Source organism: Gadus chalcogrammus, chromosome 2 (assembly GCF_026213295.1).
Source record: "Gadus chalcogrammus isolate NIFS_2021 chromosome 2, NIFS_Gcha_1.0, whole genome shotgun sequence".
NCBI classification, from domain to species: domain Eukaryota; kingdom Metazoa; phylum Chordata; class Actinopteri; order Gadiformes; family Gadidae; genus Gadus; species Gadus chalcogrammus.
Genome location: NC_079413.1, coordinates 4,917,945 through 4,942,871, shown reverse-complemented (window position 1 = coordinate 4,942,871; position 24,927 = coordinate 4,917,945). Strand labels below are relative to the sequence as shown.

The 24,927-nt window shown below is 48.5% G+C and overlaps 5 protein-coding genes and 1 long non-coding RNA gene across 6 annotated transcripts in view; 2 read left to right on the top strand and 4 right to left on the bottom strand.

Moving 5' to 3' along the window:
• Nucleotides 1-1,535: 1,535 nt before the first annotated feature.
• Nucleotides 1,536-1,844, bottom strand: LOC130404078 (small integral membrane protein 36-like). The gene has a single exon (XM_056608685.1). The coding sequence runs from the start codon at nt 1,842-1,844 to the stop codon at nt 1,536-1,538; it is 309 nt and encodes a 102-aa protein (XP_056464660.1).
• A 2,439-nt stretch (nt 1,845-4,283) lies between these two features.
• LOC130404072 (ATP-sensitive inward rectifier potassium channel 12-like) lies at nt 4,284-7,644 on the bottom strand. Its single transcript, XM_056608675.1, has 3 exons — nt 7,641-7,644; nt 7,264-7,318; nt 4,284-6,234 (listed from the first exon to the last, which is right to left on the bottom strand). Exons 1-3 carry the CDS (start codon nt 7,642-7,644, stop codon nt 4,632-4,634), a joined length of 1,662 nt encoding a protein of 553 aa, XP_056464650.1. The 3' UTR covers nt 4,284-4,631.
• A 2,810-nt stretch (nt 7,645-10,454) lies between these two features.
• LOC130370518 (ER lumen protein-retaining receptor 3) lies at nt 10,455-13,622 on the top strand. Its single transcript, XM_056576268.1, has 5 exons — nt 10,455-10,873; nt 11,303-11,403; nt 11,556-11,714; nt 12,291-12,543; nt 12,921-13,622. The coding sequence occupies exons 1-5, from the start codon at nt 10,783-10,785 to the stop codon at nt 12,962-12,964; spliced, it is 648 nt and encodes a 215-aa protein (XP_056432243.1). The 5' UTR covers nt 10,455-10,782; the 3' UTR covers nt 12,965-13,622.
• Nucleotides 13,623-14,553: 931 nt separating this feature from the next.
• Nucleotides 14,554-16,059, bottom strand: LOC130404062 (GTPase IMAP family member 7-like). Its single transcript, XM_056608666.1, has 2 exons — nt 16,026-16,059; nt 14,554-15,647 (listed from the first exon to the last, which is right to left on the bottom strand). Exons 1-2 carry the CDS (start codon nt 16,057-16,059, stop codon nt 14,554-14,556), a joined length of 1,128 nt encoding a protein of 375 aa, XP_056464641.1.
• Nucleotides 16,060-16,458: 399 nt separating this feature from the next.
• The window catches only part of LOC130370469 (ankyrin repeat and fibronectin type-III domain-containing protein 1-like), a 17,506-nt gene continuing 9,037 nt past the window's right edge, over nt 16,459-24,927 (bottom strand). The window contains exons 11-19 of the mRNA XM_056576221.1: nt 24,478-24,597; nt 24,139-24,245; nt 23,643-23,757; nt 23,087-23,253; nt 22,120-22,294; nt 21,627-21,789; nt 20,828-20,994; nt 19,956-20,169; nt 16,459-18,617 (exon numbers count right to left, since the gene is read on the bottom strand). Coding sequence (XP_056432196.1) covers nt 17,902-18,617; nt 19,956-20,169; nt 20,828-20,994; nt 21,627-21,789; nt 22,120-22,294; nt 23,087-23,253; nt 23,643-23,757; nt 24,139-24,245; nt 24,478-24,597 — 1,944 coding nt within the window. The 3' untranslated portion in view covers nt 16,459-17,901. The remainder of the gene's footprint in view (nt 18,618-19,955; nt 20,170-20,827; nt 20,995-21,626; nt 21,790-22,119; nt 22,295-23,086; nt 23,254-23,642; nt 23,758-24,138; nt 24,246-24,477; nt 24,598-24,927) is intronic.
• LOC130370524 (uncharacterized) overlaps nt 22,252-24,927 on the top strand; it is a 4,223-nt gene continuing 1,547 nt past the window's right edge. The window contains exons 1-3 of the long non-coding RNA XR_008893038.1: nt 22,252-22,643; nt 23,131-23,238; nt 24,460-24,618. This is a non-coding gene — a long non-coding RNA (uncharacterized LOC130370524). The remainder of the gene's footprint in view (nt 22,644-23,130; nt 23,239-24,459; nt 24,619-24,927) is intronic.

Genomic DNA, 24,927 nt, shown 5'->3' with positions numbered 1-24,927 from the left:
AGAAAGGTGTGAAACCCGAACAGGAAGTTAACAGACATCCTGTGGTCGCTGCATCTCCACCCGCCATATCTACTACAAAACCCTTGTTAAATATCACACATGATCCAACGCTAAATCCTCTCTTGCAGTTATTAGTCTGCGACTGTGAAAATCGTTTGGTGTAAGCCCAGCATTAGTTAAAACCAGACTCGGACAATAATAACAAAATCTCCTGACAAATAATCTAAATAGAAACATATTACAGACAGTAACAGCATGAGAGCTGAAACCAATTTGTTTTAACGGTGACTAAGTCATTATGAAACCATAAATAGAGAATTGAATTTTTTTTCTCATATACTTCTCATATTCTCATACACGTGTATGTGCACATGTATGTATACATGTGCACATACATGTATATGAGAATGCATATCTATTCAGAACTGTAATTCGGCCTACCTGCATAACTGTTAATTTAACTTAAAAGATATGCAAATGTTTGAAATTAAAATGAATGTGAAAATCTTCAACCAGGAAATAATCATAATCAAACCTTTTGTTTCAATCTGAGGCAAAACTCTCTCTCTCTCTCTCTCTCTCTCTCTCTCTCTCTCTCTCTCTCTCTCTCTCTCTCTCTCTCTCTCTCTCTCTCTCTCTCTCTCTCTCTCTCTCTCTCTCATCATAGAATAACTTCTAGCAGGTGAGGAAAACCTGTTTGACAGGAGATGATGGTAGCAGAGAATATAAAGAGACATTTATGAATAACCAATTGTCATTTTATCACACATATAGTATGTTTCTTCACATAAACCTTTAAACATACACATATTGCATTCCTCTCGAAATAGTCATCACCTCAGTAAACAGTAAATGAATTGAAAGATTACAATAAATTCAATGGCAAATATTGCAAATTAAACTAATTATTTCCAATAGGTTTACTTGTATTTTGTGCTAAAATTCAAAGTGTCACATCTGTATTTACAATACAGCTTGATTCTGCATCTCTATTTACAGCTCATTAGTCCATGTCAATGTTTACTGTTGCTATGGCAACAACCCTATCCCCATTCTATTCACTCAAAACACCTAAAGAGCCTAAAAGCGCAACAAGCAGTTCAACCCGTTGATACACACGTCCTTTCAGACAAAAGATGTGGGACCCCTTACCTTGTAATGGGTCACACACACACACACACACACACACACACACACACACACACACACACACACACACACACACACACACACACACACACACACACACACACACACACACACACACACACACACACACACAGACAGTCAGACCAATAATAGATCTAAGATGTTAAAAAACATGTTAACAAAGTCAAGTTGTGTCTTACCTCCTGGGGTCGAGCGGCGGGCTGCTCCCTCGCAGTAAACAAACAACCAACAACCGCTGACAACCACAAACAGGTTCCCACAACATGGCCACAGAGTCCGGTACAGAAGTGAGAAAGTCTTTGAGAAAGCGCAGATGGAGGCGGGGGGCGGGGGGCTGTGTGGGTCCGGGGGTCAAGGGTCGGAGGTCAGACCGTGGTGCTCTTCTTGGGGCGGGAGTCGGCCTGCGGCGAGTCGTGGTAGCTGGGGATGATGCTGGTGGGGTCCCAGCGCGCGGCAGCGGCGGCGCCGGGGGTGCTCTGCATCACCACCAGCCGGATGGGCGACTGGGTGGGCTGGGGCTCCGGGGCGTACTCCTTGGAGGGGTCCTTGCCGCGGCAGTCATACATGATGCAGGAGATGAGGAAGACCAGCAGCAGGATGACGTAGCTGGCGATGAGGATGCAGAGGTTCAGGGTGACCGGGTCGATCTCCTGGTAGTTCTCTAGGAAGCCCATCGCCGCTCCGCATGCCCCGACGGAGGGAGACAACCCGCTAGGAACGCGCTCGGATCACGCCAGGGACACGCAGTTACCGCTGACAGAAGGCTGTTCTCTGATCCTCCACAATCCCCCCCGTCTCTCTCTCTCTCTCTCTCTCTCTCTCTCTCTCTCTCTCTCTCTCTCTCTCTCTCTCTCAATCGCTCCCGCTATCTCTCAAACATTCTCTTTCCATCTTCCATCTTCTGTCTTCTGTCCATTCCAACTTCTTGTCTCTCTCATTCACCTAAGCCTCTCCTGCTTCTCTTTCTGTCAACTCCTTCATCAACTGTCTCTTTATTTCCCCTGGCTCTCTCTCTCTTTCTGTCTCTCTACTCTCCCTGTCTTTCTCTCTGCCTCTCTTTCTGTCTCTTTACTTCCCCTGTCTGTCTCTCTACTTCCTGTGTCTCTCTCTCTCTCTCCGTCTGTCTCTCTACTTTCTCTCTCTCTCTCTCTCTCTCTCTCTCTCTCTCTCTCTCTCTCTCTCTCTCTCTCTCTCTCTCTCTCTCTCTCTCTCTCTCTCTCTCTCCTCCCCCTGTCTATCTCACTGTCCGTCTCCTTATTTCCCCTCTCTCTCTATGTGTCTCTTACGCTGTCACCCTATCTATCCGGTCCTTCTCTTCTCCTCTGTTTCTCTCTTTGGCCCTCTCCCTCTCTCTCTCACTGTCTCCCTCCCTCCCTCTCTCGTTGTCACTATGTATCCCTCTCCCACTTTGTCTCTCTTTTGATCTCTCTCTCTCTCTGTCAATGTCGCTCTCTCTCTCTGTCTCTTTGTCTCTCTATGTTTGACTTTGTGGTATAAATACTTTAATCTGGGCCCCTCCCCCTGCTGTGTTTTAATCCCGAGGTTCGCTGGATACTCCGTGTTTCACAGAATGCTGCTGTCTTATATCACTGTCAGCAACGTAACGCGAAACTCGAACGCACAAATTTACAAAGGGCTTAGTGCACATTAAATAAGTGTGTGTGTGTGTGTGTGTGTGTGTGTGTGTGTGTGTGTGTGTGTGTGTGTGTGTGTGTGTGTGTGTGTGTGTGTGTGTGTGTGTGTGTGTGTGTGTGTGTACTTGCGTGTGTGTGAGTATGTGCGTGTGCGTGTGTGTGATCTTAATCTAGATTGGGAGGAGGATTGCCAGAGGGAGCCATCTGGCTGAAAAGCGGAGAGGGCAATGCCACGGGCCACTCAGGGCACACACCCGCGATGCAGTTCACCCCGACGCCACAAGAGGCTGAGATTCAGTTGATAGATTGACGCCAAACCATGAATATTATCAGGATGAAGCTTGATGGGTTAGTTTTCTGTAAACTGACTTCATGGAATTAAAAAAATGCTCTTCAAACAACGGTGGGTGGTGCTTTCAACATCCCTCCGTAATTACCTGTTCTCCGTGAATAGTTCTGTTTTTTTTTTTAATGTTTATTTGCTAATAAATAAGACCCTAGTCTCTACTTGACAAGTTTAGTCTCCTAGTAAATTGAGACCATTCCTACTGTTGGTGCAAAACTACTTATCTGATTGATACTTTGTGTGTGACTTCAGCCAAAACAATTTGATGATAGTCGGCCCTGACCTATTTTTGCTGTCTGTAGTTCTGACCCCAAAGTTAACATCGCAATGTTTCTGATCAATCCGTTCTATTAATATCACATTTGTTATTGTCTATTCTATTAATGGTTAAATAAAGTGAGCTGTCCTGGGGAAATGGGCCATAGGCTCGTGCTCGCGGCACTGAAGCAAATCAAATAACAAAAACAACCCCTGTCTGCTGGTTAAAAGCCGTCTGTACAGCTGCTGTACACAGCTGCTGTGTGAAGTGTATTTCCTGATTTTCTCTATCTTAAAGCAACCAACACAAATAAGCAGTTAATCCTCACCACCAATAGAGGGCACTAGAGGGCTGAAAACTCCATCGCCGTCACCTAACATTTTCTATAGGGTGTTGTACAATTCATCCTTCAAAATAAAGAGACGAATATAATTTGTGTAAATATTTGTTAACAATAACAATTAAAGTGCTTTGTATTTTTTTATTTTAAGCATTTGGTCAGAAATAGGCTTCTCAACCCGGGCTTTGTGCATAAGCAGGGACATTAGTGAGCACTTACAGTAGTATGCTATATCAAAAATTAATACTAAACCATAACAGTAGCATCTGTTATGATAGCAAAGTGACTGTGCTCTCATGATATGATCAAAATCAAGTTATTGTTGTGCTTAATGTGGATGTTTAGCAATTTGTACTACCTGAATATTTGTAACACTCAAGAAAACTAAAATATTAATATAGTAGCAATTTGAAGAAGAGACAGACAAAGACACACACACACACACACACGCACACGCACACGCGCACACGCACACGCACACGCACACACAAACACAGACTCATCACACATTCAAGTTCAAGAACAACGGTTTTCAGTCCTCACATTTTGGCCTCTCAGGGACTTGGAAATAGAGGAGCATTTGAGCATTAATCAGACAACCGTCTAGTGTATCTTGTCTTAATGTTGTTGTCATGAGGTTTTTATGCGATGGAGAATGACTATTCAGTCGGAATCAAGTTCACTTCTCAGCAAAATCTCATTTCTTGAATGACCACTGCCTCAATACGGCTCATCGTGGTTTAATAATCAATCAGTTTTCTAGTTTCTCCACCATACAGTAAAATAGATATATCCCACTCTCCAACCCCAAACATCAACCAACAGAAGCAAGGCTGAGAACAACCCCCGAGCAGTCTTCCCCGTCCAGTGTCCCTCAGACCTCTACATCTCCTGCTCGCTCTTGTAGGACTGTGGATCAAGCGGAATTGCCGTCTGCAGCATATCGAACTCCCTCTGGTGGTTGTCCATGTCCAGCACGCACATCAAGCTCTGGCGGCCCGTCGTCAAGGCAGCCGAGTCCTGTCCCGCCTTCGGGAGGTCCACGGTCACCGAGGTCCTCCTCTCCTCCCGCCTCCCCCCCGGCGACGACAGCGTCCGGCGCAAGTCAAAGATGTCGTTCTCGTCGTCGTCGTCGTCTTCGTCGTCGTCGTCCTCGCCGCAGATCAGCGCCACCTCGTTGTCGTAGCAGAACGAGCTCGGCGCCTCCTTGGCCGACGGTGGCGGTCGCGTCGTCCCGGCGGAGGGGGGCCGGCTGGCGGCCTCGTCCAGCTCCTTGGCGCTGAGGTGCGGCGTGGACGGCACCTCGTAGGTCTGGTGGAAGCGCGCGTAGTCCACCCTGTAGCGGTCGCGGTCCTCGCAGATCACAGGCTCGAAGCGGTGGCCCCAGAAGACCTCGCGGGCCAGGTAGGAGCTGCGGAACTGGGTGGACATGGCCGTGGCCTCCACCATGCCCTCCAGGATGACCACGATCTCAAAGTGCTCCGCCTCCAGGTTGGCCCGGCTCAGCGAGTACAGCGGGCTGTCCTTGTCGATCTCGTGGACGATGACGAGCGGCGACACGAGGAAGATGCGGTCCGTGCCCTCGTCGTAGCCCACGTTGAGGTCCATCTGCTCCAGGGGGACGAACTCGCCCTCCTCCGTGACGTAGGGCCGGAGGAGCTGGGCGCGCACGTGGGCCTCCACGATGTGCGAGTGCCGCAGGTTCCCCACCCGCCACATGAGGCAGAGCCGGCCGTCGCGCAGCGCGATCACGGCGTTCCGCGAGAACATCAGCGTCTGGTTCCGCTTCTTGGGCCGCGCCATCTTGGCCATGATGGTGCCGATCATGAAGGAGTCGAGGATGCAGCCCACGACCGACTGCACCACCACCGTCGCCACGGCCACCGGGCACTCCTCCGTCACGCAGCGCCAGCCGTAGCCGATGGTGGTCTGGGTCTCCATGGAGAACAGGAGCGCGCCCAGGAGGCCGTGCACGTGGAGGAGGCACGGCGTGCGCTCCCTCCGGCCCCCTGGGACCAGCGGGGGGTCCGGTCCGTGGGTCGCTCCCGCCGGCGACACGTCAGACGGGCTCTGGAAGTCCCCGTGGGCCAGGGACACCAGGTAGAAGATGAGCCCGAAGAAGAGCCAGGAGAGCAGGAAGCTGACGCAGAAGAGCAGCAGCAGGTGGCGCCAGCGGATGTCCACGCAGGTGGTGAAGAGGTCCGCCATGTAGCGCTGGCTCCAGTCCTCCAGGTTGCTGAACACCACGTTGCAGTGGCCGCTCTTCTTCACGAAGCGGCTCCGCAGCGGTCCGGCGGGGCCCAGCGTCGGGCCGCCCCGGACGCTGGAGCCGCTCATCCCTCCCCGCTGCTGCTCCTCCCTCCCGCCGGTGGCCAAGGAGGAGGTGGAGGAGGAGCGCGGCGGGGAGTCGTGGCCGTTCAGGAGACCCTGGCTGGAGACCTTACGGTGCTCGTCTTCTTGGAGGACGACGGACCCCAGGCTGAACCTGGGGGAAGGCTCCCTGACGTTAGAGGGAGCAACGCTGACGTCATACCACACACATACCGCGCAAGTTCATCGACGTCGACTATGAGAGGATCAAACCGTTATCCTGGCAGAACAAATCATATTAAATCATTTCATCTTGCATTGGCAAAAATCTGTCAACAATTATTTTAAACCCTACATCCTAAAGCTGCCATTATATGACCTGTTACACCCACATAAACAGTGTACACAAAGATTTATACAAACATAGGTACACACACGCATATATACACGCACATATATAAGCATTACATTTGTGTTGAGTCACTCCTTAGCTCCCCGTTAGCCCGCAGGCTCAGAGCTAGGGATGAGCACCTTCTCTGTGCCCTTTATGCAGCGGGTGGAATCAGATTATGGGAGCAGTATTAACTCTGTTATCTAACATGGGCCTTATGGTGGAGGGAATACAAATATGATTTTAATACAGGCTCAATTTTAATACATAACAAAAGTGTATCAAATGATGATTGAAAGGTGTTCCAAGCCTTTCAAAACACTGTAAATTAGGTGTGTGTATATATTTGCGTATATATATATATGTTTAAATGTGTGTGTGTGTGTGTGTGTATATGTTTGTATCCTTATGTGAGTGTATATATATATATGTGTATATATACATATATATATGTATATATATATATATATATATATATATGTGTTAATAATATGTGTGCATATATACTGAAGTTCAGGCTAAATATCTTGCGTGGACAGAGTTAGCTAGCAAGGCCCTGGGTAGCTCCCTACTCGGAGGAAGGCTGTGTTGAGGTGTCACACGAGGATTAGTGGCAGAGAAGGTGAGGAGGATTGCTCTCAGGATGGATTTAGAGATTATAACCAAACACTCCGCAGGAACTTCCCAAAAACGATGACAGACACATAAGAGTCTGATAGAAAGACAGACCGATAGACAGGAACGTGGATCAACGGACATATCCGTTTTACAGTGCAGTATTTTATCGATGAAGAAGAATCTAGAAAAACGAACCTGCTGGATCGTCTTGTTCCCATCACCCCTGGCAGTGGCTCCCAGGGACCACGCTCTGGACACAGGGGCCCCGCCGGCCCTGGTCAGCCCCCTAGTACCACAGACCAGCTGCTCCAATGTCCCGGCAGTCGGACAGACAGCAAGACACACAGACAGACAGACACTGAAACAAGCTTCCTGCTGGAAGAATAATTGAAACCATCCATCCCCGTGTTGTATACAGCAGCACTCAGCAGACCAATTGTCACAAAGCTGGACCAAACCAAAAGGTTCTGGGTGTGATCCCCATTCTACTCACTCCACCAGAAAGCATCCTAGAGCAAGATGACCCCTAACCCCTACCTGCTCCTTAATGACCTGTCTCTGTGCTGTCCAACCCATACCTGCTTCTTAATGATCTGTCTCTCTACTGTCTAACCCCTACCTGCTCCTTAATGACCTGTCTCTCTACGGTCTAACCCCTACCTGCTCCTTAATGACCTGTCTCTCTACTGTCTAACCCCTACCTGCTCCTTAATGTCCTGTCTCTGTACTGTCCAACCCCTACCTGCTCCTTAATGAATAATGACCTGTCTCTGTGCTGTCCAACCCATACCTGCTTCTTAATGACCTGTCTCTCTACTGTCTAACCCCTACCTGCTCCTTAATGACCTGTCTCTGTGCTGTCCAACCCATACCTGCTCCTTAATGACCTGTCTCTCTACTGTCTAACCCCTACCTGCTCCTTAATGTCCTGTCTCTGTGCTGTCCAACACCAACCTGCTCCTTCATGACCTGTCTCTGTGCTGTCCAACCCATACCTGCTTCTTAATGACCTGTCTCTGTACTGTCTAACCCTTAACTGCTCCTTAATAAACAGTCTCTGTACTGTCTAACCCCTACCTGCTCCTTAATGACCTCCCTCTCTAGAGAGAGGGAGCAAGAGATAGAGAGAGGGGTGGCTGGAGATGGATGGATGGAAAGATACATTTATGTAGAGAATAGAGATGATTCAGTGATAAGTTGAATGGATGGATGGATGGTATATTGAAGGTGGATGGACAGATAATGGAAGGATGGATGGATCCAGGTGGGTGTGTTTGTTTTATTGTTCTATGTAATAAAAAACATTTTAAATCACTTTTAATAACCCCTACTTTGAACCTCACATTCACACGCACACATACACTCATTTGAACAATCATCCATACACTCATTCACACACACACAGCTCCACCAATAAGACACCCCATTGAAACCAATTACAAACCACTCCAAACCAAACCAGTTTCAACCACCTCCACTGTCCCATTAGAAACCCGTTCGTCCATGTTTGCAGGTCACGTCTGGACATCTGGTTGTCTGGTTCAGGTAGTGATGGTTGTATTGTATTGATAAAGTTGAGGTAGTGATGGTTGCATTGATCAATTTGAGGTATCGATGGTTGAACCGTATGAAAGACGGCCTTTAGAAGGCCTCTGTCCGACCTCTGTCAGATATCTTATAGACCCGTTCATCCGTAGGCATTACCATGCAGGAGTGTGCATATAATAAGCTTGTACATGACAAGCATCTGCCTATGTGACGCAGTATTTCTTGGCATATGATAACTGTGATTGGAAGCTGATGATGTTTGTGAATGTTTACCTTACTTATCCAAACCAACTACAGAACTCCTTCTGTTGCTATGAGACACCCATTTCCTCCCCAATATCGCTAAATGATTATCTTATTATTAAATAACCAACGACAACAAGTTGGTTGTACTATCACTTTCTAATTTCGATTTGTACAAACAAGATCTGACCAGGAAACCTCTTTATAGTTTGATGAAACTTAAGTGGTGCATTAGTTATCCAACGATAAATATGTCCACTCAGGGTTTATATGACAATGTTTACAGGAAGGAGGAAGAGTACTTACCGTTATACCTGTCCAAACGCTGACTTGCTAAGGTCTAAATCACTCTGTTTCAGTTCAGCTCAAAGGTTCCATGTTCATTCTCCCAGAGTTCTGTTTAGTCAATCTTTCCTTGGCTTTCCCTCCTCTGAGAAAATCCTTTATTTTCTCCTTCACTGCCTCCGCCGTCCTCTGGCTGTAATCCTGTCTTGTTAACTCTGTCCTACACACCAGCACAACTCTATAGTAGGAGGGGTGGAGGCGGAGAGGAGAGGAACTTTGTCCTCCACTCCCCACACCAGCGCAATCCCATAGGAGGAGGGGAGGAGGAGATGTGCTCTGTCCAGTCAGATCTGCTGTGTCCATCTCCTGTGGTAAGGAGAGGGGGCCAGAGGAGTTGAGAGACTTGGTTTAGATTCTCTCGCCATGTGTTCATCCGAACTCTCATAACCTGCATCAAAACATCTCTCATTCCGTAGCCTCGTGGAGGCAGGGTCACGGTTGGCTGGTAGATCATCTCCTCGTTGTTCCACTGGATCAGAAGGGCAGAGGAGGAGGTTCTAGTGCTGCAAGGGAAGGACTGCATGATGCAGCCTCTTACTCCTCCTGCCACCCCCTGCTCCCTCAACTCACCGCACTAGCATGGGGACCTGAAGGCCTTCTTCTAATCCTCTACTCCTCCAGAACTCACCTTTCCCTCTTTCTCTTTCCACCCCTCTCCTCCTCTTCCACTCACACCTCCCCCTTCTCCTCTCCTAAAAGACCTTCCCATTTCACAGTTTGAAACAGAGAAACAGAGTTAAAGGTGTTTCCTGAGCCTCCATTTTCGATCAATATAGAAACTGTGTGTGTGTGTGTGTGTGTGTGTGTGTGTGTGTGTGTGTGTGTGTGTGTGTGTGTGTGTGTGTGTGTGTGTGTGTGTGTGTGTGTGTGTGTGTGTGTGTGTGTGTGTGTGTGTGTGAAAAGGGAAAAATGGTTCAGATCCTGCTGCTAGTGGTCAGCGAGGTTAGTTTGGGGTCGAGGGGAGAGATTTATAAATAGCCTGTAATCAGACCAGATTACTGCTGTTACCCTTTAGGCTAACGCTCATAATGCATACAAAGCAAGCATACATAGGTCAGCTATGCTAACCAGCTAGCTTCAGTCAGACCTGGCACTGGATGTTGCTTCAGCGACACACAACGCTTCGGACTCGGTCTATGTTCAGACTGCAGTAGGGCGCCATCTGGCGGTCTGCTTAGCAGCTGGTTAAGATAGACCTGGACCAGCCCACAAGCTAGCCGAGCCTCCCCCAGTCTCCCAATTCCTCCTCGCTTCAACCCCTGCCGCTGTCAGCCACGTCACCGCCACACAACCGACTTCTGTGGACGCCTGGACCCGCTGCGGCTGCACAGGAATCCGCCTACCGACTCTCTTTAATATCTCATCGGCTTTGCGGCTTTTGCGAACATACAGAAGCCGTCAGTCCACGTCGCAGAAGAACCTTTCGCGTATCTAAGATTTACATTTGTCTCTTGTTGCGTCTCCTTGATCGTATCAGAAGTTCAGGGTACTTTGTTTCCGTCTGGGTCAAGCCTCTGCTACCACATACGGACTTGATAGGTGGATTCAAAGTGCATCTGAGAGGTCGAACATTTCACCATGAACATATTTCGTCTAGCCGGTGACGTATCCCACGTTGTGGCGATACTCATTCTTTTTCTGAAGATCTGGAGGAGCCGATCCTGCGCTGGTATGTCGGGGGGCATTTGGGGACGTCTAGGTTAGGGTCCACTATAGGGCCATAATCACCACAACCCTTAACGTGTCGTCGTTTATTTTGGTTGCCTACATTTCACTGTCTAGTGTCTAGGCGTATAAGCGAGGCTGTGCGCATGTTGTCAAATACCTCGAGCCTTTGCTATCTGGGGCAGCGAGTCTGTGTTATGATGTTTTTACTGTACAGCGGGGTGCCTGCAGGACAGGCTAGGCGCTACGTGGCATAAAGTGACGTTTATCCACCATTAATTGTCCCGTGTGCTGCTGCACTTATTGTGTTCATTAGTAAAACAGAGCTGTCGGGTGAGAATCTGAAATCTTAATTACACATAACAGGTTTGATTATTGCTTATTGAGCCATGTTTAAACATGGGAGTGACGTGTTGACATGTTTTTCCTGCAGGAATCTCCGGTAAGTCGCAGGTTCTGTTCGCGGTGGTCTTCACCAGCCGGTACCTCGACCTGTTCACTGTCTACATCTCTGCCTACAACACCATTATGAAGGTATACAAACTCAAACACAAGTATAACACACACTGATTCTCAAACCCATGTCTGTCCTTATAATTGTGACTCGGAGTGTGCACTGGAGTTACCACTACAGAAGAGCAGATCAAGAGAGAATGCTTCCCCTCTCTCTCTCTCTCTCTCTCTAGGTGGTGTTCCTCTCTCTGTCCTATGCCACCGTCTACCTCATCTTCATGCGCTTCAGGAGCACCTCCACCTCCGAGCACGACACCTTTCGCCTAGAGTTCCTCCTCATCCCCGTCGTCGGGCTTTCCTTCCTGGAGAACTACGCCTTCACGCCGCTAGAGGTACCACGGAGACAGCCGCTTCGCACGCCCGTTCCGACGCAGACGCGCTCGGATACAGATCATATTTATTGTCCATTTACAATGGGTACAGGAATTGCTTTTTGACGTGGCGTTGGAACATGTAAACACACGATATCCCCCCACCTACAGCAGACATTAAAGGATACAGATTATACCACCAGGTGTGAGTGTGATTAGCCGTCCCATATGACATCTCTAGTGGGCGTGTCCACCTAGATCTGTGCTGGATAGATGAGCAAGGTTTACTAAAGTCCACTGGGTAGGCTGGTAGACTGATCTATCCAGCACAGCTTGTAGGGGTGACAGCGTACAGACACAGGTCATTAAGGGGCAGTAAGGGGTTAGACAGTACAGAGACAGGTCATTAAGGGGCAGTAAGGGGTTAGACAGTACAGAGACAGGTCATTAAGGGGCAGTAAGGGGTTAGACAGTACAGAGACAGTTCATTAATGACCAGGTAAGGCAAGGGCAGACACTAGGAATCGACTCCTGAACCTGCTCAGAGTCAACCACTCTAAGCCAACCCCCCCCCCCCTCCCCATCTCTGCTCTCCAGATCTTGTGGACGTTCTCCATCTTCCTGGAGGCGGTGGCCATCATGCCCCAGCTGTTCATGATCACCAACACGGGCGAGGCGGAGTCCATCACCACCCACTACCTGTTCTTCCTGGGGCTGTACCGCGCCTTGTACCTGGCCAACTGGGTGTGGCGCTACCACACGGAGGGCTTCTTCGACCAGATCGCCGTGGTGTCTGGCGTCGTCCAGACCTTCTTCTACTGCGACTTCTTCTACCTCTACATCACCCGGGGTGAGGGGTCGTTCATTCGCCAGCCAGTTTATAATATGAGCTCACATGTCTTGGGATGGACCAGATGACTTCAGTTTTGATGCGGAAGAAGATATTCTTCCCGTTATGCTAAATTACCAGATTATTTATATTATTAACAATTTATATTATTGTAATCATGTACTCTTTTTTATAATCTGTGTGTATAGTAATAGTACATTTTTAATAATGAAAAATCTGTATATTAACCGAGTAAACAGAATATGTGTGAATAACATTTATAATATACAATGTATTTAATTCTGAATGTCTATAACCATGTAACAATATATTGCATTATAATACTCCCAGTGCTTGTAGTTCCTCATGGTTTCTTCTTCTGTGGTTTCTCTTCTCAGTCCTCCGAGGGAGTGCAAAGATGGGTCTGCCTATGCCCGTCTAGATGGACTGGTGTCCCCCCCCCGCCCCGCCCCCGATGGATTAGTGCCTTGATGAGTGGAGGGCCTTGCCTCTGATGTCTTAAGGCCTAATCCCATTTCTACCCCTTCCCCCTTCCCCTTCCCCCTCCCCCTTGTTTTGAAGGGGGAAGGGGAAGGGGTAAGGGGTACAAATGGGATTGGGCCTAAATCTGTGTGTGTGTTTGTGTTTCAGAGTGAGTGTGTATGGGTATATTTGGTTACCTAAGTGACAACAGCTGTGTGTGTGTGTGTGTTTCAGTTTGAGTGTATTGATATATTTTGTTACCGAAGCTACAACAGGTGTGATTGCGTGTCTGTGTAGGACTTTTATTATAAAAAATACTGAGTGTTAAACTGCTTTTCTTCACTTTTTTAGGCCGTTTCCTTCAATAACTTGCCACCTGTGTCCATAGAGACAACTGAAAGCAGTAAAATTTGTTTTGAAGATAAACTGTTGATAAAATGTTCACCTGATGTGTAAAGTACTCTATTCCTTTCAAAATTGAACATCTTCATATGTCGAGATTTTATAAGTGTCACATTTTTCACTCCAAAGTATGTTACTTAAATTGTATCAATGTTCGTAAACATCTCTCATGCTAAACTGCCCGCACTAAACTGTATTTCATGAAACCATCATTGATCAACATAATCCTTGTATTGTCTCAGATTTAGTTTGAACTATGACCGTGTGTGTGTGTGTGTGTGTGTGTGTGTGTGTGTGTGTGTGTGTGTGTGTGTGTGTGTGTGTGTGTGTGTGTGTGTGTGTGTGTGTGTGTGTGTGTGTGTGTGTGTGTGTGTTATATTCACCCTGAACTAAATGAATGGACTTGTGTTCTTCAAGATGGATGCTGTGTTAACAAGGTGTGGTTGAGTTGTTAGAGTGACACACCAGGATGTCACACACAAACCAGGCACACAAACAAGGATACCCACCATGGTTTAGTTCCGTCCAAGAATCGTTAACAAGATGGTGAAAATGGTTTTGTCTTTGAGGAAATCATCTGAGGAAACCAGATGTGGTGTACATGAAACAATAGATTTAACTTGACTTGCACCACCATTATGTGAGCTCTTTTGCATCAAGCATCTTAAACCATCATTATTTGGCACATTGACGGCAGGAATTGAATGGCCTGCATAGTAAGCATATGTCCAAAACAAATTAGAATAATTTCTTGAATAAATAAAACCGGACGTCTCAAAATACATAATATGCAGAGGACCTAGCCACTGAGATAGAAACAGAAAATAGAGTAAATGTATTAGCTACTCATTGTCCACTTCCCATTAAGTTAGAATGCTGACCACATCCACCTTGAGCCTACTATAGTTCACAAGAGGAACAACATGTTGGTCGCTTCTGCCAGGGATGCACAAACGGGGTCATGGCGGGCAACTGGGCTCAAACAAACAAACAAACGGTTGGACCACTTGACCACTGTGATGTCACAAGATGATATATTTTGAAGTGTCTTGTTGTAATATGCAGAATGAGTTTGTCCATGAGTAAGTATGAGGGTTAATCCCTTCTGTGCACATCCGTAGAACACACGAGCACGCACGCAGGGCATCAGGGCCGGAGTGCCTTGCGGTGTTTGAATAAGACCCTCCCCCCCTCTCTCACGGCCCCACCCACCGCTCTGGCCGCCGAGGTGACTGACAGCGGTGAGGTTGCCATGGTACTGACCTTCTTCAGGGCCTTTCCTATCCCAGGCATCTTCCCCGCTTGCCCCTCCCCCTTCTCTAATAACCCCGCCCCTTCCGCTGCCCCCCTCCCCACCGCCGTCAATAGCTCGGACCAGAACTCCCTCTCCTCTTTCCGCCTGGCTGCCTCCTCCTCCCTCTTCCTCTCCTCCTCCTCTCTTCTCCCTCTATCATCCACGCTACTCCATCTCCTCTCCTCTCCCCTCCTTTCCTCTCTCCCTCCTCGCCTCGCCTCCTCCTCTCCTCGTCCCCCTCTCCTCGCCTCCTCCTCTCCTAGGTCCTCCCAGCTTTTTTCACCTCCCGGAATCCTCTCCTCCTGCACCTCCCGGACGGAGCCCCCTGCGTCACGGAGCATCTCGTTGCTATAGAAACCCCCCCCGTTCTCCTCCACCATCCTCTCCACCTTCTCCAGGAGCGTCTGCACCTGCCCCCCCTGCTCCCGCCGGCCGGCCTCTCCTCCCCTGTTCTCCAGCAGGTGCCATCCGCCGCGGCAGCTCCGCGCAAACTCCCTCAGCTCCTCGCTCTCCTCCAGGAAGTCCCCGGGCCCGCGGCCCTGCAGCCCCTCCTCCCCCCAGGTGAGGAGGAGCAGGGTGAACTCGGGCGCCCGGGGCCCCAGCACGGCCCTCAGCCACCCCAGGGCCCGCCGCTCCTCCTGGGTGTAGGGGCCCGGCCGCAGGGTCACCAGGAGGGCGTGGGGTCCCGGGGCGGCCAGCACCAGGAGGCCGCGGAGCAGCTCCTCTGTCACCTCCTGCGGGGAGAGGCCCGTGTGGAAGAGCCCCGGCGTGTCGGTCACGTCCAGGTTCCGACCCATCGCGGTGCCGCTGTGCGTCTGGCAGTGGTGGGTGAGGGAGCGGGGGGAGGCGGAGGAAGGGAAGGCGGAGCGCCCCAGGATGGTGTTGGCGCTGGCGCTGCGGCCCGAGCCCGTCCGCCCCAGCAGAACCAGACGCAGCGCCGGCCGGCCTGAGGAACACGCGGTTAGTCCCCCAGACAGCTCTTCATGTTTATCATAAGCATTCACTATTACCGGTAATAGTATTCATGACACAGACCTATACAAGCCTGCTGTGCAGATCTATATTAACTTTTTAATGAATATATTCACAATACGTTTGAATAAGGTGTATTTTATACTGTGTACGTTTCCTTTAAAACATAGTTTTTAGTTGCTAATGATGTTATTTACTACAATTTCTAAGCTAACTTGACAGTATTGAGTAGTGATTTCAGTGATGATTTCGCTACAAGTATAAATAAAGAATATTATTTTGTGTATTTTCTCAACAAATATGAATATATTTGTACTAAAGGCTAGATTGCATTATTTCACGGTCAACGTACCCTCTGATGACGCGGCAGAATCCAATGACGCCATCGTTTAGCGGTATGGAAATATCGTCACAAACAGCCCCATGTTGGAATTAGCAGTCAGATTTGCATGTGTTTAAGAATAAACAATCTGCGCTTCATTGCTGCTATGTTAAAACAATAAAAGCATAATGGATGGACCTGCTCTTCTGCAGCATCCGTGACGTAGTACACTCGCGCAATCCGCGCATGCTCGGGATTATCCGGTTGTTTTTTCACTCGTTCATCTCCGTAAATCATATATATCAACCCTCCCCCTTACAATTTAATGTGTAGATGGATAACTCGTTCATGCATTTTTACATCCAAATTTGAATATAGGCTCTAGGCTACTTATATTTTTCTTATTTGCGATACATTAGAACAAGGGCAATATTATCATCATTAAAATAAAAACTGGCTCAGAACAACATTTATTTTATGATGAGAAAACAATGAGTTTTTAAAACATGTAACAGGAAATGTTGAAACAAAGGGACAATAGACTACTACAATAGAATACCAAGTGAAATGACAGAAGACCAAACCCCTGCTTGTTTCTTAATGAAAAAGTTTGTTGATTTTGGTTTGCGTAAAACAAACCCCATTAATTAAAAACGATGAGGTTTAAGGTTATTAACAACTGATAACTGTTCCACGATGTGACAGCAGAATTTATGACTATTATATATTGTTTTATATACTCCACATTATTAAAGAAGGATGCATAGTTCATCATCAAACGACAATGTTTTAGGTAGGCTATAGTCTTTTGCTAGTCCAATCATCACGTGAAACCTGTAGGCCTACTTCATCAAAGTAATACATTGCTTGTTACCAGGAAATATAAGTGAGTTCATGTCCAAGAAGCTTAAAGAACATACAATTATTGCTGTAGGGGTAAAACAATGAGTTGCTAAACATTGTTTGAAATCTGATAATCAGAACCCTTTACCACAGGACACAGAGCAGTGGAAACACTCATACTAAATTGATAAAGCAACATGTAAGTGCAGCTATAATAATGTTTTAGAACCGTTTTTACTGCTTCTCCATCTCAGGCCTTGACAACCTCATTCCTGGTTGGTTGTCTGTAGAAAGAAGACTGCAGCTGTTGACCAAGCAAACAAACCTCGGTCCGCTTGATTGCTGTTTGCTCCCGTTTGTATTAAATTCCCGAACCCTCTAACCCTAACCCTAACTCTAACCCTTGAACCAGGAGAACCTGACCCAATTGAACCACCAAATAACGGCCATCAAACACATCCTCCAAGTCCCCCTTATCTCGATGAGGATCCCTGAACATTCTGGTTTTAAATGATCAAATATACAAATATATAAACTGACTAGAACTTGGGTACATATGAGATTGAGCCGTCCGTAAATATAATAAACCTATTAATCATAATCTCCTATTAATATTATTACTGTTCCTTCTGTCCTTGATGGTCAACTCTGTCGTCGTTTCAAGTACTCTATACATGTATATTTATTTATATATAGTATAAATGTAGTATATCATATAGTAAATATCACATGATGGAGATTATCCAGGATATGCTGGAAAGAATACATATAGAAATATTTTTCAGTTTTGACTATTGCATTATAAAGTCTCCCATTCGAGAAGTAAAACAAGCTAGTGGTACAAATGTGCCAAGGAATGATCTCCTGTATCTTTAAGGAGTAGAACACGATCCAACGTGTCTACTTCTGTGATGTCAAGGCCTCACTGGGGTCGGAACTAAGGGTTTGTGATTGATGCAGAAGAAGTGATTGTGGCGCGATGGATGGTACATCATATTGGTGATGGGGTGGTGATGGGGTGGGGGAGCTCTTCTTCAGTCCTCTGTCGGAAGGTCAGAGGTCATCAGGAGCTCTCGTGAGATGAGGTCACCCACTCTACCTGACCTCTCCCCACGACGAGCGTGCCTGTCCTCCGGCTGTCACCGGCCGACGGTGAGCCCGGCCCCCCTAACGGAGCCGCCGCCGCCGCCCCCAGCAGGGCCTTGTTCTCCCAGCATCCCTCTGGGGCGGCTGTCTCCGTGGCGATGTGATTGTCGTAGGCGTCGGGCAGCGAGGTGCTGGCCGCCCCGGGGCTCATGTCTAGGTTGTCCAGGTCGAAGAAGGTTCCGGGCTCCCCGATGCCCAGGCCGAAGCTCTGCAGCATCTCCATCATGGAGGGGGTGGAGCAGTCGACGGGCATCGTCTCCTCCTCGATGAGGCTGAGGGTGGGCAGGATGTCCACCAGCTCCGCCATCTCCATGGGCTCCAGGACCTCGCTGATGCTATGGGGGTGGGCCGGCTCAGTGGAGAAGGGGGGGATAGTGGGAGCCACCAGACTGTCGTACCCCACCTTGGGCTCCGTCAGTGCCGGCTCCGTCAGCCCCTGCTGCAGCAGAGAACCTGCGCTGTCCAGCTCTGTCTGGTCCAGCTGGGCACTGATGTCGACTGGGTAGCCGCCCTTAGCCACGCCCTCCAGCAGGGTGCTGATGGCCTGCTGTGGGACCAGAAGCCCGGGTGCTGCAGGACCCACCTCAGGGCTGACGGGGACAGGGGTGGCCACGACCAGAGCCCCTGGACACACTAGGAGACATTTAAAGAGTTTAGCCCTTATTGCTCTAGCCCTTACATTGTGCTGGACCATAACCTTTAACCTTTTGACCCCAACCCTGTAGCACCAGAGCCGACCTTTGACTGAAATCACTCGTTTACTGTCTACTGTTTAGTAATTTAGCAGAAGCTTTCAATAGTAACAACATACATTGAGCTCACACATCATTGAGGAGCAGGTAGGGGAACAGGGGGCATTTTGATCTTGTATCTTAGTATTGATGAACGGTTAAAGATCTACCACGAGCAAACATTTTCCTTCTCTGCTCTGTGACTTCCTGTCGATACATAACGTTTTCACACTTTCCTTGTCCACCAGTTGCCACCTGGTGGACAGGTAGGGGAACACATGGCCAGACATGAATATCATCACAGTAAAGAAATATAGTATACCGTATTTTCCGGACTATAAGTCGCGGTTTTTTTGTAGTTTGGCTTGCCCTGCGACTTATATTTCGAAGCGACTTATATGCCAAAATTGTGCGTACATAATCTTCGGCCGCAAGATGGCACCGTCATTCATTAGGCCTACAACTGAACGCTGCAAGCCTACTGCACCACCGAATAAATTATATTCTCGTCGTCATCGTCCTCAATGTCCTCCGGTTCAACCAAAGCTACCCCAGCCTTAGCTGCAATGTTGTGCAACATAGCTGTCACACATATCACAGCGCATGACTTGGCCGGCGAAAACTGGAGCCGTCCGCTGGACTTGTGAGCGCAACTTCCACCTCCCGATCGTGCGCTCAGGTTTAGGACCGCGGCGCATACCCGTCCGGTGGAATCCCGGTGACACTGAATTCGGTATACTCTCAACTACGAGTGGGACCGACACACCTATATTGCTATTGCAATTTTATTCAGTCTCTCCAGATTAAACGTTCTTGTTTAAATGTTTAAAAATAAATGCGACTTATACACCGATGCGACGTATATATGTTTTTTTCCTCGTCATGGAGCATTTTTTGACTGATGCGACTAATACTCGGGAGCGACGTATAGTCCGGAAAATACGGTACTTAAAACAAAATCGAAATTTGCTGTTCGCAGAGACTGTCAAACACAAAAGTCGCGATGAGGCGAGACACATTCTTTAACAAGGTGCTCTACCATAGCAGGCAGCGGTGTATTGGGGGGGCCGTGTGGATCAAGTTTGACCAGTTGTGTTAAGTACCCTGCACACACTACGGCAATAGAATCCCCACTTCTGCATTTCGATTTAGGTTTCAAACCAGCCCTGATGTCTGCACCACCATGCCGATGGAGAGGTAGTTTGAGGTCCCGCGGGGGGGGCGGCGTTGCGCCTGGTACCTGTGATGCCCGGCATGGTCCTCTGGGGCTGAAGGCGTGGCGGCCAGAAGCAGCGGGCCGTCAGACTCTCTTCTTCCTCCTCGGTGTCCGGGCAGGGCGGGGGGTCTCCGCCCATCACCAGCCCCAGAGGCACCGCGCCCACCCACTGGCGCGACCGCACACACTGCAGGCAGTCCATGATCCACCGGGAGTCCCGCCACACGGCGTCCAGTCGCTACGGCAACGCAGGGTGAGTGGGTCGGGGTGAGATACTGAAGCTTTGATGCCTGTCTTCTATTATGTCCTTTAGTAGCTTTTATGCAAGGGGACTTACAGTTAGTTTGGGTAGGGGTCAACCAGTACAGAGACAGGTCATTAGGGAGCAGGTAGGGGTTAGACAGTACAGAGACAGGTCATTAGGGAGCAGGTAGGGGTTAGACAGTACAGAGACAGGTCATTAAGGAACAGGTAGGGGTGAGACAGTACAGAGACAGGTCATTAAGGAACAGGTAGGGGTGAGACAGTACAGAGACAGGTCATTAAGGAACAGGTAGGGGTAAGACAGTACAGAGAGAGGTCATTGAGGAACAGGTAGGAGTGAGACAGTACAGAGACAGGTCATTAAGGAACAGGTAGGGGTGAGACAGTACAGAGACAGGTCATTAAGGAACAGGTAGGGGTGAGACAGTACAGAGACAGGTCATTAAGGAGCAGGTAGGGGTGAGACAGTACAGAGACAGGTCATTACGGAGCAGGTAGGGGTGAGACAGTACAGAGACAGGTCATTAAGGAGCAGGTAGGGGTTAAGATAGTACAGAGACAGGTCATTAAGGAGCAGGTAGGGGTTAAGATAGTACAGATACATATCTTGAATGACACACACACACACACACCTGAGAGAGCTGGGAGATGTGTGTGAGGCGTTCCCGGGCGTCCTGGACCTCATGTGCGTCCAGCGCCTCGCGGAGGGCCTGCTGGGCCAGCTGGGAGTCCAGCTCCAGACGCACCCAGGCCTGGCAGTACTGGGACACGAAGTCCCGCTCATACGTCCAGAAGTGGACTGGAGGAACACACACACGCTATCAGTACTAGCAAGAGTGTGTATATCAGTGTGTGTACCAGTAGATCAGTACTAGCACTAGTGTGTATATCAGTGTGTGTACCAGTATGTCAGTGCTAGTACTAGTGAATATATCAGTGTGTGTAGCAGTATATCAGTACTAGCACTAGTGTGTATATCAGTGTGTGTACCAGTATGTCAGTGCTAGTACTAGTGAATATATCAGTGTGTGTAGCAGTATATCAGTACTAGCACTAGTGAGTATATCAGTGTGTGTACCAGTATATCAGTACTACTACTAGTTTGTATATCAGTGATTGTACCAGTGTGTTAGTACTAGAAACAGTGTGTATATCAGTGTGTATATCAGTGTGTGTACCAGTATATTAGTACTAGAAATAGTGTGTATATCAGTGTGTGTACCAGTATATAAGTCCTAGTACAACCAGTGTGTAAATCAGTGTTGGACCAGCATATCAGTACTAGTAATACCAGTGTGTATATCAGTGTTGGACCAGCATATCAGTACTAGTACTAGTGTGTGTATCAGTGAGCGTAGCAGCATATCAGTACCAGTAATAGCAGTGTGTATATCAGTGTGTGTGTGTGTGTGTGTGTTTCCCATCACCTACTGAGTTCGAAGACCTGCAGTGGCAGGGTGAGTCCGGGCTCCTTGGTTCCCAGCAGAGGCCAGTAGGAGGAGCTGAAGTCCTCGCTGGGGGGCAGCAGCAGCAGCATGGACAGCTTGTCCCCAAACTCAAGCAGCTCCCGCGTGTACACACCATACTGGTAGGCCTGGCCGGGCAAGAGACCCAGAGAGAGATCCATCATGTGATGTGTACGCCAATCAAATGACCCATATGTGGTGACCATTTCTATTGGATGACATTGAAAACTTCTGTGCTGCATCATGGGATATAGTACCGAAATGCGTGTGCACAGTTGTAAACTTATTTTAATGGTGCATGGTTGGTAGTAAGTACTGCAGTACTATATAGAGAAACAGTTTGTACACATTTCAACAATTTCTACACTACAAAATGGTCACATCTTAAATAGTGCAATATATAGGGCAGATGTTGGACATATTCGGTGTGGGTGAGCATGGTGTAGTTCCTGTGTTACCCTGTAGAGGGGGATGCTGAGTTTGGTCAGCAGCAGCGTGACTGCGGCTCTCAGGGAGCGAACAAAGTCCACGAGCCCGCTGCTCTCTAATTGGCCCTCATCATCGCCAATCAAATTCTGGACGCTCCCATTGGTTGTGCTGAACACGTGACTCTGAAGCCACGTCCACTCCTCTCTGTCATAGAATCAGAAGAATAAGTTACGGTCAACAGCATACGCGTTCATTTTTTAGATTTTCAATTCAAATCTCACAATCTAACATTTTATTTGAATGCCGTGGAGAGGGTGTGGTTGATGGCTGGTTTAAGCAGCCTCAGGTGGCTTAAATCAGGTTGATTGTATTCTGGAGCTGGGTGAGGCAGAACACCTTGGGTGCACTTGATAATCATTGCACACAGGTTAAACCAGCCATCACCACACACACTTGATAGAGCTAGACCTAGCTGGAGTGTGAAAGTCACAGTATAGCAGGGACGACTGACGCAAATACAAAATGTTGCAAATCTGAGCTGTTGGAGATGAAGGTCAGGAACTTCGTAGGGTAATGCACTACCTGAATCAATCCAACTTAATTAGGGCTTTTACATCAGAATGCATCATGGGATTTGTGATGCCTCAACAAAGTTGTAAAACTGTAAAATCATACAATGATGCAAATATACAAAAACCTATTGGTTAGTCAAAACTTTTGGTGTTTCACAGAGATATTTTTTAGGATATCTTTCATATTGTGTTCCTCTCAAGTCTTCTGGCAGACGAGTACCGAGTTCTAAAGGTTCCACCAAACCGCTGCTGTTGTATAGTGTGAATCACAGGACATTTGTTTGTCACATGACTTTTCGCACTAATTTTCTGCCTTGCTGATCCGTGCGCAAATGCCTTCCGATCCACGCGCAGCTTTCAGTGTTCCGTACTTGTAGAATTGTTTTGTGTACTTCAAGGATTTTTTTTTTTCCCTAACCCTAACCTTGAGACGTGTGCGTTGTGTCGGACCCGGGTGTGGCAGAGCAGGCTGGGCAGCCTCTGGGGAACCAGGACTCTGATCTGGTCCACGGAGCTGCAGAGCTTCAGGATGCCCACGTAGAGACCCGCCTGAGGCCGCTGGAGACTGTGTCTGTGGTAGGACAGCTTCTCCTAGGGGGGGGGGGGGGTACAGAGAGAGGGGTATGGGAGGGATACATAGATATGGGTAGTGGGAAAGAGGGGGTGGGAGGGATACAGAGAGAGAAGGAGTAGCGGAGACGGATACAGAAAGAGAGTTGAGGGAGGGAGAGATGGAGAGGGGAAGAGAGAGATACAGAGAGATGGGGAGAGGGAGAGAGTATAGGGACTGTAAACATGGGCCCATTGAGTAGGACTTAAGGAGCAGTCAGGGCTTAGTGGGCATCATGCTTTAGGATGCCTACATGTAGACTCAGGGCCTTGGGGATCTCATCTAGAGTCTAACACCCAACGGTGAGACTATCGGGCACAAAACTGTCACTCACACACTCACACTCAGTCTCTCACACACCCCTCCCCACCTTGAGCTGCTCTGTCAGCGTGTCGATGGCGGTGGGTTCCGGCAGAAGGGCCGTTCGGCTGCGGTTCTTCTCCAGCCGTGCCAGGGGGACCCAGTGGAGCGGGGGCTCTGGGGGGCTGGGGGAGAGGGTAGAGTGGGGTTAGAGTCACGGTGCGGTGGTGGGGGTGAGGTTTAAGGTGGTGCGGTAGTCTGGGTGCTCAGCCCTAACCGTGGCGGTGGTAACGGGTTACAGCGATGATGTAATGGTTTCGTCATGCAAAACGATGCAGGTTATACGTATGTTTCACCCTACTTTACCAACCTGTGTGAGGGAAGGGGCGTGTATAATTTACACTTTAATGAACACTATTGTGCGCCACTCTTGGGCCGAAGAGCATGGATTCGCCACTGTGTGTGACGGCTGATTGTTCAAAAATGTATGATGGATCAATTCAACTCAAAAGATGTTGGACTCGCCCAAGATGGACGCCGGGAGAGGATTGTTTAACGGGGCTCACCTTGGGGGGTCCGACATCTCCTTGACGGTCACCAGCAGCACGTTGCCTTGACGATCCTTCAGGGGTTCGTAGTACACCTGACCCAGATCCATAGTACCAAGGGATGACTACACCAGAGGAGGGGGGACGGAGGAGAGAGGAGGAGGGGAGAGTTGTGGGAGGGTGGAGAGTAGAGGAAGAGGGTGGGGGGTGAGGAGAGAGGAGAGTGGGGGGGAGAGGAGGGAAGTACATACAACGGGGGAGAAAGTGATGGAACAGTACAAATGCATAGTAATTGATGAAGTTTTCGTTCTTAAGATACTTGTGTGAATCCGCCCCCAGGTGTACGACTCTATGTACCTGTAGCTGGGCGACGGCTCGGAGGATGTTGTTGCGGTTCTGGATGAGGGAGGAGGGGGAGGAGTGGGCGGAGGACAGGGCCGCCTGGAGCCAGGGCACCTGCCTCCATGCACACGACAGCTGGGGAACACCAACCACATGGTCAGTACGTTCACGGGCACAGCCTAGAGCATGGCTACAGCTTAGATCACTTGCACAGCTTAATTCGGTGGATTCATCAAATTATTCCTGATTCATTTCAGCCATCAAGGTTTCTCCCATACGTTTAGAGACTTATATGGCGTATTTCACATACTTTACATATTTTTCATATTTGATTTATTTCCTCATTAGATCTAATATGACAACATTTCAATCCAATTTCCTGAAATGCTACAATGTCTACAATGCGTTACAACTGACATTTTTGGTGCATATGCAGAATTGAAGACCCCGAACCAAAACATAGGG

Excerpts from the sequence above, each read along its gene's own strand:
- LOC130404062 (XM_056608666.1), bottom strand. The coding sequence starts at position 16,059 with ATGGCGTCATTGGATTCTGCCGCGTCATCAGAGG. Across the intron at positions 15,648-16,025 it reads TTCTGCCGCGTCATCAGAGG|GCCGGCCGGCGCTGCGTCTG; the intron begins GTACGTTGACCG and ends CGTGTTCCTCAG.
- LOC130404078 (XM_056608685.1), bottom strand. The coding sequence starts at position 1,844 with ATGGGCTTCCTAGAGAACTACCAGGAGATCGACCCGGTCACCCTGAAC.
- LOC130404072 (XM_056608675.1), bottom strand. Across the intron at positions 6,235-7,263 it reads GGAACAAGACGATCCAGCAG|GTTCAGCCTGGGGTCCGTCG; the intron begins GTTCGTTTTTCT and ends GCCTTCCCCCAG.
- LOC130370518 (XM_056576268.1), top strand. The coding sequence starts at position 10,783 with ATGAACATATTTCGTCTAGCCGGTGACGTATCCCACGTTGTGGCGATA. Across the intron at positions 10,874-11,302 it reads GAGGAGCCGATCCTGCGCTG|GAATCTCCGGTAAGTCGCAG; the intron begins GTATGTCGGGGG and ends TTTTTCCTGCAG. Across the intron at positions 11,715-12,290 it reads ACGCCTTCACGCCGCTAGAG|ATCTTGTGGACGTTCTCCAT; the intron begins GTACCACGGAGA and ends TCTGCTCTCCAG.